At 39.0% G+C, this 18,307-nt stretch overlaps 1 protein-coding gene across 9 annotated transcripts in view; it reads right to left on the bottom strand.

Annotated features, from left to right (window-relative positions):
* The window catches only part of dgkh (diacylglycerol kinase, eta), a 102,708-nt gene that overhangs the window by 39,315 nt on the left and 45,086 nt on the right, over positions 1-18,307 (bottom strand). For 6 of the 9 annotated variants that reach the window (XM_088602475.1, XM_088602484.1, XM_088602493.1 and 3 more), the window contains 5 exons: positions 9,456-9,560; positions 8,253-8,385; positions 4,356-4,462; positions 3,342-3,467; positions 2,021-2,123 (listed from right to left, as the gene is read on the bottom strand). In XM_088602475.1, the coding sequence (XP_088458601.1) occupies positions 2,021-2,123; positions 3,342-3,467; positions 4,356-4,462; positions 8,253-8,385; positions 9,456-9,560 (574 nt within the window). Of the gene's footprint in view, positions 1-2,020; positions 2,124-3,341; positions 3,468-4,355; positions 4,463-8,252; positions 8,386-9,455; positions 9,567-16,252; positions 16,649-16,701; positions 17,330-18,307 lie in introns of those variants that run through there. The other 3 variants (XM_088602516.1, XM_088602507.1, XM_088602525.1) reach the window with 3 other exon arrangements.

Here is an 18,307-nt window from a genome sequence, read left to right as displayed (position 1 = left end):
GTGGCTGTATTGTCGATAGACCCTTAATATTCACACACGGATCAAACAGTGACTGTAGACAAACTCTGCATTTTCAATAAACAAAATCTTGAAATGATATTTAATATTTTTTTACTGACACATTTGAATAAAAAAATGATTATAGTTGGGCTCCTGGTAATTGGAGAGGAATTAATCGTACATTTTCAACCTTAGTGACTGCTACTGCAACAGCTCTTCAGCCAGGCCTGGAGTGTGCAATGATGAAATCTAAAGGAACACTGTCAACATCCATTTATCTAGGAATCTGCCACAATCCTGCAGCTTTTGGCTCCCTAATTAAATCTGAAAAGGGCAAAGGGTTCAGGAATATGATGAATGCAAATAAGCTCGGTGTTTATTTTCCTGAAACAGTTTCATGTTACCAGTTCTTCCCCTGCTACAAAAAAATAAACAGTACTAGGGATTGCTAATTTATTAATTTGAAAACCAAATGAGATGCATTTCTCTCCTTGATTTGTCTGTTCTCTATGTAACACCCTCTTAAAGATCCCTCTTGACTGAGCAAACGGCCGCAGTTAAGTACTGTAAACATCACCTTTGGGTTAAATTGAATAGGTATATTGCTCTGCAGCTCTAACAGCTCTCCTTGTATTATGCTAATTTGCTAAAAAATAGCACTTAAGAGATATACATGATGATTTGAAATACAATTTTTATGCCTCCATATACAGTAGTGGAGCCTAAAGATAATGCAAGGATATTTTTATTTCAATTTTGAATCTTCTTGTGTTTGAAGACGATATACTAACAGCTTCATACTACTCAGGTACATTGGGACAGATACATCATTACTTTTGTATTTGTATTGTACAGTACGTGTCTAGTCTAGTATGAAATTTGAACGGGTTTTGGAATGTGATTCACCTTGTGTTCCAAAGCCTGTTCAAAATCTTAAGAAGTGATGCGCCAACTGAAATGAAATATGGCAGACTGATTTAATCACTAAACACCTGAAATTCTAGAAAAAATTTTACGTCCATATCATGTTAACTCCTTCTTCTCAAAAACTTCATAGGCATCATTTTAGTTCTAGCTGGGTGAACACTTGTGAAAATGAGGTTCCCGAGTAAACCATAAAGTCTGACCACCATTTATTTTTCTTTGTCGATGTCTGACCTAAAACACTAACACCAACCATCCGTTCACATTTTCTCACCACTTTACCCAGTATAGGGTCGCAAGGGGGCCAGAGCCTATCCACGCAAACAACAAGCGCAAAGCAGGATGCACCCTGGGTGGGACGCCAGTCCATCACTGGATACACACAGACACAGACACGCACACAGTCACACCAGGGCCAATGTTCCTAGAAGCCAACTAACTAGTTACGCGTGAGCATAATATTAACATATGACGTAATGTTGCTCTTGTGGAAAAATAGCAAACCCGCCATTTTGTTCTCACAGCTTAAAACCTCTTTCTCAGTCCTCAGTTCATGTCTTAGGAACCGCTACACTGATTGAAAAGAAACAGTCAAGCAGCAGATTTCATGAGCACACCAAAGTTACCTCTGCTTTGTCAATAACTGCTTAGTGCAAAGTGTCCTCTTACTTCTCCTGTTCAAGGACCATTTGGTCAAATCATTTCTAACCTTGCAGGAATCATTGTAGTGTCAATACAAATTACATACAGTGAAATGGGGATCCTGAATCGACCACGCGGGGCATGTGAAAACTCTTAGTTGGACAAAAATTAAAACTACTTTTGTTTCAGTACCTCTGTACTGATATGAGTGGAAACTTGACAGGTTTCGTCACACCTGGACGGGCTTCAGAACTGTGTGCTTAGTACAGTATTACTAGTAAGCATCCATGTACACTATCACCTGGTACAATTCGAGTGGAAAAACAAATCACAAATATATTACAATATTGTGTATGCTATGTACAGTATCACATTTCCACAACAGCCTCTGTGTAATTCTCTGAACCTCCATGTGAAGGCTAATGACAGATGAACACTGAAATGAAGGACTTACCATCAGAGTCTATGCTGTTGAGAGCAGTGGGAGGAATGATGGACACTTTGCACTGACCCAGGGGGCATTTTCGGGGATAAATATCCTTGCAGGCAGTGTGCACCTGTGAGAACACCGTAACAACCGTAAGCCATCCACCATAACACACAAACAAAGATAAAGGGAATAAGATTTTAATGTGAGTGATAAGTTAAAGTCAACTAGATTCAGCTGACAGTCTAAGAAATTGTAATATTGAAGTGCTCTAATACGTTGGTTCCCATCCCTGGTTCTGGAGGTTTATAGTATTTTTTGAGGTTTTTGCTGTTTTCATTCCAGGTAAACTCTATGCCTCCAGTGTTAATTGATGACTTCGTTGAACATCTTATTTAAACTTTTATTTAACTTGTTTCTTGGGTCAGTCCTGAGTGTCAGCAATACCCTACCTCAAACGTACTGCGGCCAACGTCAGTACCCAGAAAATTGAACAGCCTATTCCCAACTTGCCTCGCAAGATTAGCACTTGATCAGTTGTTGAAGAACAGACAACGGAGGGCATGACTCTACCAGACACTCCCACAATGAGTGTTTTGTCCTGCCACAGAGGTCAAACTGGTTACTTTTCAGACAGCACACCTGAATGAGCTCAGTTCTGAACCTTAAAAATTGGGAAAGGGTACAGCCAAATCAAAAACTGAAATAAATTACCCTGTGATTATGGACAAAGCTGGAGCAAAACCGGAAGACAAAGTACAGTGTTCCTCCAGGACCAGGGTTGGGAACCACTGCTGTTTTACATCAGCTGTGTGCTTCTGCGAGCATTCGGTTAAAAACCCTGTAATACTGACCAAACACCCAGCCTATTACTTCTGCCTTGAACAAAGCAAAAAAATACATTACATATACAGTACAACTTGGAAAAAGGTCAGGGGTAAATGAACTGGAACTTAGAAGATGGACTGTTTCTTGCAGCATGTCTGCAAATTCAGTCTAAATGCCCCAGAACGTTTGAATCAGAGATGGGTTTAACAGAGACAGCACAGGAGACAGGGAGTAAGAAAATGCTGCCAGTCTTCCATTTATGTAAAACATTCAAAACGAAAGACATCGCAAATGACCATCACCAAAAGGAAAAACTGCTTTAGTGAGAACTGAAATACACTTTTGAGAGGAAGAGCACTCGTCACATACTACCTATCATTATCACAGGGGGAGTAATTTAGTTGATGCACATGTAGATATACTACCCTGATAAGCTGTGCAGTGATTTCACCGCAACAGACAAGGCTGGACATGCAATTGGACAGCCTGCAGAGGAAGCAGGAAGTGTTGCGGTCCTCACCATAGCTTTGCACCAGAGGCAGCGCCAGTCCTGGAGCCTGAGAACACTGCCACATGTCTTGTCACACACGGCACACTTGGCACTAACTGGGAGGTTTCCTTCAAGCCACTGATGAGGCATTGCAATCTGCAAAACAAAGTGGGCACATCAGAGAAGCCTCAACCCATTGCAGGGCGTTGTCCGTGTCTGTCTTTTGCCTCTATTATAATATTATCTGTCGAGCAGTTTGCATGTTAAAATTTAATTTTTACTTTAAAAGTTCTTTGATCCAGTTAGAATAAAGGACAGGATAAATCTACATTACGTGACTTAAATAAAAAACAATTTAGCAATAACATAAATTATTATCCTCAGCTTCTGATAAGAAGATCTTTTCACAAATTAGCAGAGTACTAAATATGTTTATCTTCTACCCATAATAGGGCTTTAATTTCTAAACAACGAGTAGGAATGAAGAATATATTTGGCGTCGCATTTTACCCATCCAAAAAGCCACTCCTAAACTTTAGTTGCAATAAATAATTTGTTCAAATAATTATGTTCAAAACCGGCTAATCGATAATTGGTAACCAATCATTTTGCATTGGTAATAATTGAATATTAAAAATTATATTTAACTTTTGGCTAAAATTATGCATCATGTTGTTATTCTTATATTTTTTTAAGCACAAGTACTTGATTGTTAGAGGCTCCGGGACATAAGGGGTTATAATTTGACCACTATAAATTTAACTGCTCACCACATTACAGTAAAACAGGTTTTTGTTAAAGAAAACTTTGAGCTGCTGCATTATCCCAGTTCTTTTATGAAGCTACATTAAAAGAGGAGACGTCTGTCTCCAGCACAATGTGAAGACCCTCAGAGAGCAAAGAGTCTGTGTGAGGAGACAGACGTACAAATCCCACCCACAGTTACTAGATGTTTACACATCCCTTACTGTTCACGTACTGCATTCTAAGAAAATATTATTTTACATGCTATTAAAGAGGGAAAAGCTTTAAAAAAAGAATTACCCCGTCCTCATCCTCTATGATATCTCTGCCAATAGAGGCCAGCGTTGTCCATTTGCAGTTGTTGGTGGCCCTGACAGCACATCTCTTGTGTGCTTTAAACTTGCAAACTGAAAAACAGAATTAAAGAGAAGAGTTAATGCAGTGTCAGGAAAAAAAAGGTCTGACATCTTCCGTGAAGTCTCAGAACAGCAATGTTTGACCCGTACCATTTATATCATAATTATTTTTTTGCTTGGAATTCATTACAGTGAAGTCCAATTTAACAGTTATTGTAGGATTAGGATTAAAGAACACTGCCCTCTCCCAAGATAAGCAGTAAGAACTGCTTTCTAGAAAACTACGGATTCACAGACCTAAGAGAAGTCAAGACAATCCAAGATAGTAATGACCTGCATTACAAGTAAATACAACAGTTTAACTAGGTGAACTGTTCTATTTATAACAACCATTTTTCAAGCTAATTTCAGAAGAAACGAGGAAGAACAAAACAGAGTTCTCTGTTAACGGATCGTGTTCTGGTGCCTTTCCTAATATAATGGAAATAAAGATGGATTATTCAAAAAAGCACATTGTTCCGCATCCATCTGCTGCTGAATGGTCACTTGTACAGTATATAAAAGGTGTTCTGATTGTGCCAATGAATTGGAAAAATCCTGTAAATGCAGTGGTTATTATAGTCATGTTGTGTTGACTTTATAAGACAATTGAGAACAGTGATTTACTGTTCTGTACTTGGGTTCCTAAGGACTGCTAAAAGCCAGTAGGTGGCTGTTCTGTTATTATAAGAGATCTGTTAAGGCAGACAACTGTAATGCACACCAAGCATTGTGGGGAAGGGCTGATTCCTGCATTGTGGGGAAGCAACTATGCACTGAGACTGAGACTGCTATGGTGACCAAGCTGAAATGTGATAAAATATAACCACTGTAAGCATCTTATTGATTCATCCATATGCTTGAAGCTGGAAATTAAATTTAAACTGCCCAGATTAGTGAGCTAGTGAGCATGTCAGAAAGCATGTCAAACATTCAAAAGGTATACAAAACACACAAAAATGCCCAATATTTTCCCTGTCATCAGTGTTTCATGACTTATAATTTCAGTAATTTAAAGGAACTACAGCTAAATTATCTTATAACAAGATTAATAAACTAGTCAGTCCTATAATGTGCGTTGTAATATAAAAATAACTTACTACAATAATTCTTTAATAATTATCTTTATCCGATATAGTGCCTTTCACAAAAGGTGTTATACTAAAAAATTAAACAAAATAAAGGGAAAGAAAACACACAAATAATGGATTTAACAATCAATTAAACTAATGTTGGAGTGTAAAAGTAGGTTTTATGTTGAGCTTTAGAAGTGAGGACTGATTTGCTAGATCTAACATTTCTCTGAGGCTGAGAAACTGGTCCCTTAACCCAATTATTATTAACATATTAAGAAACCAGAAGATTTAAAGACTAGTTCTGGAAAAAGAATGCCAAAAGCCAAATAGTACAAAAAAGGTGTAGGTGTATAGAGAGATAATAGTATACAATACACCGTCAGGCAATACATCATTCAAGCCCAATGTAATACAAGTGACATTTTATCTATCACTGTCCTTTGTCTGTTACTTACACCTGTAGATACTGTACTGTATGTGTTGTTATGCCATTTCTAAGCAAAGTGGTGCAATTCTAGATAGCCACCCACACTACCGGCTTGTTTGCAATTTTAATAAATTAAGCACTCCCAGTTAGTCTCTTGATTTCCTTGAGTAAATTGAATTGCTGATTTAATCAGATTAAGAGTGTTCTTCTTGCTTGGACAAGAATAAGAATTAAGTGCTTGATTGATCTCAGGCCCACCTCTACAATAATAACCAACTGCACTGTCAATATGGATTCTCTGAGTCCCCACCTGCAGCACAGCAGACTGTACAGACTGCTTATTTCAGCTATTTGCTCAAGTACTGTACATGCAAACCCCTGATGGAGACATCATACAAGTTATTTAATGCCTATAGTTCTTAAATTCAAAAATGCCCTCATGCAAATAGAGAAGTAAAGGGCCATATACATCATTAGAAAGAGGGTAAATCTCATATTTAATACTGAAAATAAACAGATAAATTTGATCTTATAAAAGATGAATCAGACTATTTCATGCTAACAAGAAGTAAAATTATAGCTTGCCACACCGCAAAACCTGTGTGGTTTTGCATTTACAAGACATACATTTACCATAAAAGTAACTATCCCAATTTTCCAGTCAGTAAACTCATTACACCTTCTCCATATGGTTTAACAGTCTAATCTCCAAACAGGCTAAGAGTAGTTAATGTTCATCTACAGGACTGATGCCAACTCCTCTGTGGGTCACTTGCTCAACCCATATGCCTCACTCAAGACCTCATTAAAATATATACTGTATGTGTCTGTCTACATACATGTACAAATAGACACCAACATACAGTTCTTATAATGGACTGCTTCTGCAAAAAAATGTAATAAATGTTTTTAAAAGTCACTCTCCACTCAAATAAATCTTAATAGTATCAGAAGAGATGTCATGTTACATTAATAAGACAATGACTAGCCCTAAGGCTTCCTTCTCCCTTTGTTTTTGGTGCATGAGCAATCACAGAGACATCTATTTTTGTTTTAATTCTCTATATTCATATTGTTTTAGAAGGTACTCAATTTTCAATAGCAATTCTGCAATTATCTGGAATTACAGTCAATAAAAAATATCTGCCCTGTATGCAAGACATCTACAAGACATCACACCATAAGATTCAAACAGTACTGTTATCTATTAGAACCCTAATTTCTGTTAGGTGTTTTACGTAGACAACGTAGAAGGTATTTGTCACAATTTTGTGACACATTAGAATGTGTCAAACATACAGTAATCCTCACACTTTGTACCACGATAAACTGAAAGTCAGTTTTGTATTGATTTGTTCATAACACAAGTAGAATGTACTGCTGTAATAACCAATATTTTTAATCCACTTGGCAAAAATACTTGTATTTCTACAGAAATACAACTAAACTACAGAAATGCATACCCCATTTGATCTGATCAACAACACTAGATATTGATAAATGGAGGACAGTATTCTCTAAATTTCTTGTTTTTATTTCAAACTGAAACTGTAGTCTACATTTGTCTCATGTTTAAAATATGCATGAGCAAAGCAAGTTCAAACTGCACCACATCCCATGTGTTGAAACATGTAAACTAATAACATCTTTGTTGTTTTTTAAACACGGTCCAGAAGAGTAAAACGCTTCACATCATCAGAAGGGTTTCAGCTATTAACAAAAAAGGAACAGTCCCATGTTTTCCATATTGAAATGCAACGAAAAACAGCAATGAGCTGAGAATCATACAGGCCAAAGGCACCCATAGAAAATGAATATATTGCAGTTCTGACAGCAGAGGAATACTTTTGGATTAGTGATGACTCTTGCATGATGCAGTAGCTTTAATGAAAAAATACTCCAGGCATACAAAAAAATTGTCAAATTCACTTTCCCCATAAACGAAACATATGCATAAATAATTAGAGATAAGTTCTCCTTATTGGTTTGAAGAATATTAACTACGTAGCTCATCTTATTAGTGTTTTGAAAACTGACAAACGTCTAACGAGCCAACTATAGAAATGCACAGACACCACAGCTGCTGTTCTGAAATATGCCCTTTTTCATAGTGGAAAAAAAAAATCAAAAGACACAATCCAAACACAGTCTCAAATGTAACGGCCAAGGACAAACTCATGATCTCCTTTCAACAAGGCTTTCCAATACCTTTCCCACTACCATGGGAAGCAATTACATAAAACATTTGCAACTACCGTACGAGGACAAGGGGGGAAACGCGGGGCAAGGGAGAGCTTACCTTCACAGGAGAGCCCGTGAGAGGTGACCCCAGAGAGGCTATCCCGGCACACGTTGCAGAAGGTGGGACGAGCATGGGAGCAGGCATACCAGTTGTGCATCCCTGAGAAATGTTCCACATTAAACTGTGCCGTCTAGCAAAGGAGAAGTTAGACAAATTGGCAGCGCTGGGATAAGACTCGGTCTAAGAGCACTTACAGCTAATGGCTTTCAAATGCATCACAACCTCAACCACACGCACCGGAACACAAACAATCAGGAGCTCGGGAGGCGTCCAGTGAAATCACAGGGGCGCCCTTCACCCCCTTATCCACTGGTTACAGGCACCACTGTGGGCGTTGGCCTGACAAGTCGCCACATTTATTAGCAGCACTGTCAGAGATCATCTTGCCCTGTGGTGTCTCTTCAGGCACGGCAGCTTCATATTGCTACAAACGTGTGAGAGTTGTCCTGATTTCTTTATTTTTTTGATCACCAGATCAAAACGAAGATATGACAATTTGAAGTGAAGGTTAAACAGGAAACAGGTTGTTACAATAAATCAACATATCTATTAAGCTAAAACATGGCAATTTATACTGATTTTATAAAACTCAGCCAGCCTTTAAATTATAGTATTAAATAAAATGAAAGAAAAGCAAACACTAGAATAGTTGTTGGATAAGAAAGATGAACCTGTAAGGACTGAATTCTTTACAACCCCATTAACAGTATTCACATTCACATACATTTTTATGAACAACATCACAATGAAAGTGTTTAAAAATTCAGCTACCATTTTCCCACTGAATGTGTGATTGACTTTCTGACATTATATTCACAATTATACAACAAAAGCATGTTTCCATTAAGTGTAACAGAATATTCTTTAAAGCTCGTGCGATTGCATAGAATGGATCCTAAATATATACGGAGAGGGATTAAAACAGATTACAGTATTCCATCATTAAAATGCCGTCATCCACTGAAGAAACACAGGGTGGCACCATATTTTAAAGAGCCCACCTAGAAAGGTGTGCAGGTAAATGTAAAAGTACACAGCTTCTAAAAGTAAGATACATGTACAGTAAGGTACATGGTGAGATATTCATGAAAACCACCACAGTTCAGACTGGTACGGCAGCAGACAGCATGCAGCATCCTCACTGGGAACTTGCTGATTCTGACATCCGAAGGCAATAATCTCAGGAAAATAAGATCTTACCTCGTAATGCTCTCTAGACTGAACAGATTTTAATGAGGTGATCCAGTCCTCCATCTCCTTTCTGTTCTCCGCACAAAGAATGAGCCTCCGGAACGGTGTAATTACCTGGAAAAAGACTGCAGAGTAAGTGTTTGTGAACTGACGGGGAATGCACAGCCAGCAGGGATCTGCCTGTTCTTTACACCCCAGCCAGGGCAGCCCACGCCTCCAGAGCCACAGCTTGAAAGATATCTACTCTGACGTCCAGAACGTCTTGGAAAATGCCTCGTTTCATAACGAGGACAGCCTTTACTGAACCTCCCACAAAAGATTAGGATGTGCTTTTAATGCACTCATTATTTATTGATCATACTGTCTTCAACTTATTTTTTTTTCCATTTCCATTCTAAAGAGGCTGCCCTCTTCCTCAGTCTCTGCAGGCGGTTGCCTGCAAAACAAACGCAGAGCACTTTAGGAAAGGAACTGAGGCAGGGCTCCAAAAACAAGAGAAAAGGGTTCTCACCTGAAACCTCCCCACACACACAATCACACACACACACAGATGCACAAAGACACTTCTTTCAGTCAGGATTAGTAAAATAACAAGCCAGAGAAACATCCCAATTCCTCCCTGTTTAACAGTCAAGCACAAAGCGATAAAAGGCGTTCATTTATTTCTGTTTTTTTCTTGCCATATGGTAACATGAACAGTTTAAAAAATACCATAAATCACATTACAGAGAACAACATAGTGGAAAGTACAGATTTGCACACTACTAGTACATGACTGACATATTGTACAGCCAGACAATTCTGTATACCTGCTATTTTAGATTTTTTACTTTAGTGGAAACACTTTCTGAGCTGTATTACATAACATATATGTATTTTTGTTGCAGAATAAAATAGAAGAAAATCTCCACATACTGTAACTGTGAAAAGTCAGCCTTATAAACAGTGATGCTGATCTGAAGATTACTACACGACAAACATCCATTTCCGTTCAGTTCAGATGTTCAGTCCATTTATACCCTTTAATTGCAACACTAAAGCGAGACTGAACACTTACTGCAGTTCAGTCGTGCACTGTTCACAGTCTGAGTACTAATGACATGTACTTTCTTTACATACAGAATGTATTTGCATTTACAAGGAAACATCCGTAAAGAAGGAGTAAGATCTAACGGATAAATGTCATAAAAGAAGATGCACAAAGTGACACAATTAAAACGCTTATAGACCTGCTGAACACAAGGATGTGAAACAAAAAACTACGTTTTGCCAGAATCCATAAAAGTCACAGCTTGCATATACTGTTTCTGATGCATATTTTTTCTGAATGCCTGTACTTGCATCCTTCCTCCGAATTTCAATGTGGAGCTAAATGACTGATTAATTTTAAATCCTATTCCAACTTCTCAGCTTTCAAAGTATGTGCTTCAGCTTGCAGTTTTGGCTGTCTTGACAGGTTTCTTTATGCATTTTGCCAATTCTGTTACAAAACCCCTAAGGATTAACACACTGGATCGCTGGGAAAGTAAAAACATCTCAGCCAGTCTTTGCATTTTGAAAAAAAAAAGGCTATATTTATATTGTGTACACTGATAGAAACGTGTTCATGCAAAGCCTTTACTTCAAGTCTGGTAAAAAAAAAAGCTTTTGAGTTTATTCAATAGGTGAGCAAAGATACAGAAGGGTGACTGAAGCAAGAATTCCGTTGGCTTCAGGCCAACGAAGAGCAGAAATGCTGTTTACAAAAGTACGGAAACGAACTGCGCCCGCTGAGGTTTCCATCATTACAGTACCGTTCTGGAGGCTTCTTAGAAGATATCTGGTAAAGTGTCAGTGACCCTGAAACAAGCTAATGATATCTCACACTTTAACTGCAGGAAATCACCAGTTCCACATTGCTTTCTTCTGTGGGGCAGGTAAAGCAGATAACGCACAGCATTTTGCAAGTTAACAAATGAATAAATAACAAGCCCCAACCCTCCAAAAAACAAAGGCAGTTCTGTATATCTGCTTTGTTTTCCGTCTTCGGCTGTCATTTCTCAGGTGCTGCCTAGCACAGTGCTATTCATTCTGTTTTGTGGGCAGCACAAGGAAGATTCAGCTTCAGACATTTCAAGAAAAATGTCTCTGTTGTATCAGCAAGGATGACTCCCACCATTATGAGGCTCACATGAGGACTTCATATCGTGGCATTTTTACACAAGGTGATTTAATCTTCCATACAGATATTTGGTATTCCAGGCTGACAGGACATTCCATGGCCAAAATATTAGCAACACCACTAACTGGCGTGTTATAGTTCTGTGAGGCCCACACGGGTTTTAAATACCTGCACCCCAATACAGCAGCTGGCTCACTCTCAGATAATAATAATAATAATAATAATAATAATAATAATAATAATAATAATAATAATAATAATAATAATAATTGCTTACACTAATATAGCGCTTTTTCTGGACACTCCACTCAAAGCGCTTTACAGGTAATGGGGACTCCCCTCCACCACCACCAATGTGCAGCATCCACCTGGATGATGCGACGGCAGCCATAGTGCGCCAGAACGCTCACCACACACCAGCTATCAGTGCGCAGGAGAGCAGAGTAATGAAGCCAATTCATAGATGGGGATTATTAGGAGGCCATGATTGGTAAGGGCCAATGGGAAATTTGGCCAGGAAGCCGAGGTTACACCCCTACTCTTTTTCGAGATAGGGGAGTAATGATGTTTAGGAATGACCTGCACATTCCTCTGTCCAATAGGAAAGAATTCTGGGACAGCCCTGGCCAGCACAAGTCATAGAAGTCCGTCTCCTACTCCTCAAGACGGACACTAACTGCTTGCTACTGACAGGGTCTCACCGTCATTATGCTATTCAGATATTGAAGGAAATTGCCCCTGCGGGCTATACAATATATGCAACAGAAAGCCAACCAGCTGTCATTCAATTTACTGCTCTTCACAGTCCTTTCATGCCCACTGTTCTGCAAAATAAAACAAAATGATATAGAGGCTCTGAGAAGTGCGTCTGGATAATCTAAATCCCTAACCTCAAATCACTGATTAATCTGTGGGTAGAGTCAAAGGAAACTGAGCAAATTAGGCAATGCATTGCAGCTTTTGGAGTTTCTGCGCCTGGCACCTCTGGGATTTTGGAAGTCGTTTAGGTTCATAATTCTAGTAATGGTGAAGTACCACTTCTGTTGCAAAACAGAAAAAAAGGGTGAAATATTAAAGAATTACAGTTTTATTTTAGTAAGATGGTAAGGGTTCATAACTATTGAAGGGTATTTCTGTCAACGATTGTGATAATTGGTTCATTAAACAAAGTAATTGAATGTGACAACTTGCACAACAACATTTAAAGTATACCCTCTTGTTATATTTGTTATATCTGTTAAATATGTCATAAGGAAGATATTTCTAGACAGAAGAATAATATTGCTTGCCAGAAGAATTTCAGTAAGAACTATGAATGTCACAATTCTACTACATATGCTCCCCAACTTGGAAACATAACACAAAACATCACTGGTCATTGTATTTTTAACTGTTTATGGATGCAAAGAAAATTCTGTTTTTTTAACAACAAAGTGCTGCAGTTGTAAATGTTTTTCACTTGGAGACAATAACTTGTAGCTAAACTGTTTTTATTACAGTAGGGAATACACATCATCTGTGCCTATAGTGTACACGCATGTACAATATCTGTTGAGTGGTAAAACACTATCACTTTAGAAAAACAAATCTCACAAAGTATTTAGAACTAAGAATAAAAAAAAAACTATAAAGGATACCTAAATGCAATTATTAAAAAAAAAACATTTCTAAAGAATTTCAGTTCTTTAAATAAATGTATTATTTTCCTCCAATGCATATAAATTGTCTCATTTATACTCTCCTTAAAATACATCACATTAAATAGAACCTAATATATTCAGCAAACTGTTGAGATGATCTGTAAATCTGTAAAATTGATATGGACAAATTGAAACGCTACAGAGAATTATTTTTTAGTGCACATCTGCTCAATGGATGACAGGATTTCCTTAATATAAAGGATATCAATACAAAAAGTGATGTATGAAAGTGAAAGCTTTATTTCGGTGTCCACAAGAGAAAGATAAGACATGAAAAATAACTTTAGGGGTTGGTACTAATACATGTTGACTAGCTTTGCTGGTAGTGCATGAGACTCACAATCTCCGGGCAGTGGGTTCGTGTCCCACGTCGGTTGTGTCATAACCCATACTGGGCAGCAGCAGTAAGGGGCGGTGTTGGCAGCGGAGGGTCACATACTGTATCTGTGACAACAGCAACAACACTCGCACTATCTGCGTGGAAGAAAGGCCTGGCAATCTACTTCCGTATCCTGCCATGGAAACTCTATGGATAGTGATGGTGGAACTGTCCATAGGGTTGCCATGAGTGGATACCGACTCAACGGCACTCGACCACCACTAATACATGTTAAAAGGCTGTGGTTTCTTTTGGCTCTAACATAATGCACAGATTCAGTACATTAATACCTTAGGTACTGTTAAACACGTCAGTTATAAGCTTTTAACTTGAAAGATTTTGAAGTCCAATGAGACACATACTGTATATCCTCTGAAGACTAAGAGGGATTCTGATTTTCCATCCTCTGCTGGAAGCGAGTTAAGCAATCTGAAATTATCTCATGCCCTTTCGTGTGATACACACGGAATAAACGAGAGAGCTTTAGTTTGTGAATGGCAATCCAAGATTCGGTTGTGGACTCATTTTTTAGAAAGGAACTGACACAATACATATGTCACTTAATAACACTGACGTGAATCTAAAACAATATTATATAAATATTTAATCCTGCCCACATGTAATACAGCAAAAATTACACATATTTATTTGTATCGACAGAGGAAGAGACTTGTATAGTCTTTAAGAATGAATCATTACACATTATATTACACAAGCACAGTTTAATAAACATCCATCCATTTTCTAACCACTTTATCCAATACAGAGTCTCGGGGAAGTTGAAGGCAATGGGCGCAAGGCAAGGTATACCTGGGAGAGGGTGCCAGTCCATCGCAGGGCAGACAGACACAGACACAAACACACACTCAAACCAGGGCCAATTTTTCCCAGAAGCCAATTAACCTACCAGCATCCCTTTGGACTTTAGGAGGATACTGGAGCACCCAGAGCACCCTACTGTATGCAAACATGGGAAGAACATACAAACACCATGCAGACAGCACCCCAGAAATTGATCCCAGTGCCCCAGAGCTACTAGACAGCAATGCTAACCCCTGTGCTACTCTGCTGCCCAGCTTAATACACAATATTTATTAGTGTCTAGAGGAGGGAGACAATACTTTTGCCTGATACAACAGATCTATTTAAAAAAGGGCTAAAGTTCAAAGGGGAGAAAAAGCACAATTGGCAGTTCCATCATGGTAGAGAATGCTTTACATTTTCAGAATCTAGAAACTTTGAAACCCTCAAAATGCCAGGACACACTACTGACTAAAATTGTACATTTCAGTTTCACCATGAACCCAAGCACACAATCAAGTCAACAGCAGAGTTCCGAAAGAAAACAGGGTTACAAAGTCCTGGATAAACTCTCCCAAAACCTCCCAATGTGAATGTTCCTCCATTTGTTTTTTATAAATCAGAGCAACGCGGTCATTTTTTTTGAAGCCTCCACACACATTATCCCCTTTAATCTTTGATAACTCCCCACCTGTTTATAAAAGGTTAGAACATTCATCGTCTCTCAGCAGCTGGAAATCACAGAAATCAAAGTATATTTACCTTATACAAGGCAGAGATCTTGGAAAAAAAAATAATTGAAAAACAAACTTTTAAAAACTAATTGAACAAGTAATAAGGAGCGCAACACTGAAACTGCCTGCTTTTTTTCAAGGGCAAAAGCTGTCACAGTTTAAATTGGAAGTTGGGCAACAAGCTGTCGCAGACTCAGATGGCCTGAGGCATCTCTACTGGAGCTCTTGCCCTTCCCAGGCTGTGTGACAGGGAAGAGACTCCCCCTCCTCTGCAGAGCCGGGAGCAGTCTCATTACCCACCACGCGCATGGCTGTCCCCACGGCTTCGAATTACAAGGAATGCAGCCAGTGGAGTCACTCTCCAGTGACTTTTGAAAGCATTTTCATTTTGTACTGCCACCCCCCATCCCCAGTGTGACAACAGTCCAATCCTCAGCTAACAACAAACACAATCACACACTGGTTTGTCTCCCCTAATGCTTTTATGTAAGAGGACCTGGATGCGTGTAAGAACAGCACCTTCGCTGCTTGAAACTGTTTAGGTTTTACACTATAAACATGCACAGCGAAACAGCCCACGGCTACACACAGCAAACATTAATGTGCTTTCTGATCGCTTCAATATGTCAGTATTTTATTCAAGGGTTAAGCTGCTGAGAGAGTCATGCAAACACAAAGCATAGCAAACAGAAATTAAGAGTGCAGCTGCTGTCTCACGTGCAACTAGGAGTGCGACTGTAAGTATCCAAAAATGAACAAAAGACAATCTCCATGAACCTTCAGCAACCTTAAAGAAAAGATTTCATGCAGAAGAAACAAGGTGGGAGAAAAAAACAAACTATAAGATACAGATAAGAGCAAATGAGCAAATTTGGACAATTGTGGCTTAAGCTTCTTAGTCTAAGCACAGCTAATAGTTCCTTTTCATATGCAAAATGAAGAAATAAGTACAAAATCTTCAAACAAAGCAATTCTTCCCAGCTCTTGGACATTGTGATTCGCAAGCAGCAATTCCTGATTAGTATACTTACCAGCCTTCTCCTAGCTCTAGATCCTTCCTCTATCTCTGCCGCACACTACACACCACAAGGCTCTCATCCCTCCGTTACATTAGACTGCAGATTTTGCTCCTCCGGCACGGCAAAGACAAAACCACCGCATCCGATTCCAGCAGTCACATGGAGCTGTGCGCTACCTTATCCCTCCCAGCTCCCATTAGCTTTCCCTTTCTCTCCAGCACAAGGCAGATATCCAATTATAATCATTCCTTTTGAATCTCTTAATCAAATTTGTTAACTAAAATGCAGACATTTAAAGGAAATAAAAATGACAACCCCCTTGGCCTTCCTCTCTGACCCAAACTCCATGATAAAAAGATTCAGTCTTAACATTTGGCCACTTTTCCTCTGATATTAAACAGCTTATGCAAAGACGTGACCTCTTTTGTCATTAGTTAGGAGCCAAACGGATGCTTCATTACCTCTAAATGTTTTCCTAGGACTATTCGTCAAATGAAGCAGAGAGAAGTCATTCAAACAGAACGGCTTGCTCTCGCTCCCCTGCGCGCTCCCTCGATTTCTGCTCGGAGGAAGGCAGTGCTGGGGCACTTCGAGCCTGGAGCTGACGAGCTCCTGAGGTGATGTCAGCAAAGAAACCCTCTTTCTCATTCCCCTGCCCCCTCCGCCCCCCTCCATCTTGTTTATTCCTGGTGTGACCTCACTGCGAGGATTCCCTTTTTCACTGCACTGCTCTGGAAGGGCACTGAGCTTCAAAATGGGGACTGCCGTGCTCTTTAAACTCACAGCTCCACATATAAATTGAACCCCTCCATCCTCTCTTCCTGTGCTGCCTGCTGGCTATCGTCAGTAGGAGCACCCAATCTATACAAAATCCACAACAGCCGTCAGAAGGTATGGTTTCTGTTCGGCCACTTACACCTGACAAAGAATGCAAACGCACACAGACCCATCCTGTCCTTTTGAGAGTGCTCTTTTGTGCGCGTCCGTATGGGTGCAGTGGTGATCGACAGGGGTGCTTAGTGCATGCAAATGTCTCCGCTAGCGATTAAAAACTAGTGCTGGCTTTTGTTATTAAGCTGCTACCATGAAACCCAAACCCGGAGCGATAAAATATTTTCATTTTACATTGTCCATCCTATTTTTTGACTGTTACCCCATTGTTGCAAGCCACCGATATCCTTTTTATCTTCGAGAGCTGGGGCGGGAACTTCAATTAATAATGCAGAACGCCAACATTCATATCCTGAATATTATATGATAACGTCACACAAAAAGGTTAAAATAATAAAAACAGAAAACAGAAGACAATTGGTCTCTATAATGTCTTATGACCGTTTAATCAACAGTGGAACATTTTGCAAAAGTCCTTCTGACAAACTGCAACGTAATGATGAGTTGGTAGGTTAAGTAAAACAATAATAAACTGAGTGGTTGCCACAGCGCCTTCATATCCGATTGTGAAAGTACGCCGCCACCCCACCCCCCCAAAAAAAAATGAACAAAAACAGGGTGGAGAGCATGCAAATTACAAGGTCCGCAATATCAAAATAAGATGTTTTAAAAAGACTGATGCCTGAAACAATCCCCAGTTGTCCAGGAAATTGTGACATCTACAGTAACATGTCTTGTCCCCCTAACAATGGACAAACCATGCTATCGCCACACAAGAATCAACACAGAAAGCATGAAAGCTGTAATTGTTGTGGGAAGGTGGCACTGCTGCCAACAAATATGCACAATTAAATGAGAGAAGAATAAGAGGAGAAAGCATATAGTTTGCCACCTAATTCTACTGAATGTTATCAAAGAGGAAATAAAATGTCTATGGATCTCAAAAGTAAGCTTGCCAACCACTCTCTAGATCTTTTGAGCCCAAAGTTATTTGTGAGATTATACAGGTAGTTCTCAATTTAATTAGCATGTGTTCCTGAAACATCTGTGTATTTAAAAAATGTGTAAATTAGAAAGTAATTCTCCATAAGAATACATTACTCTACACACTTATTCCAACAAGATATTTATCAAATTCTTCTAAATGCTTATTAATTGCACTTCTGTCTTTAATTC

The sequence above is a fragment of the Lepisosteus platostomus genome, chromosome 2 (assembly GCF_059453375.1).
Source record: "Lepisosteus platostomus isolate fLepPlt1 chromosome 2, fLepPlt1.hap1, whole genome shotgun sequence".
Classification (NCBI taxonomy): Eukaryota; Metazoa; Chordata; class Actinopteri; order Semionotiformes; family Lepisosteidae; genus Lepisosteus; species Lepisosteus platostomus.
The sequence above is the reverse complement of the archived record's forward strand: the minus strand, read 5'-3'. Positions and strand labels throughout refer to the sequence as shown.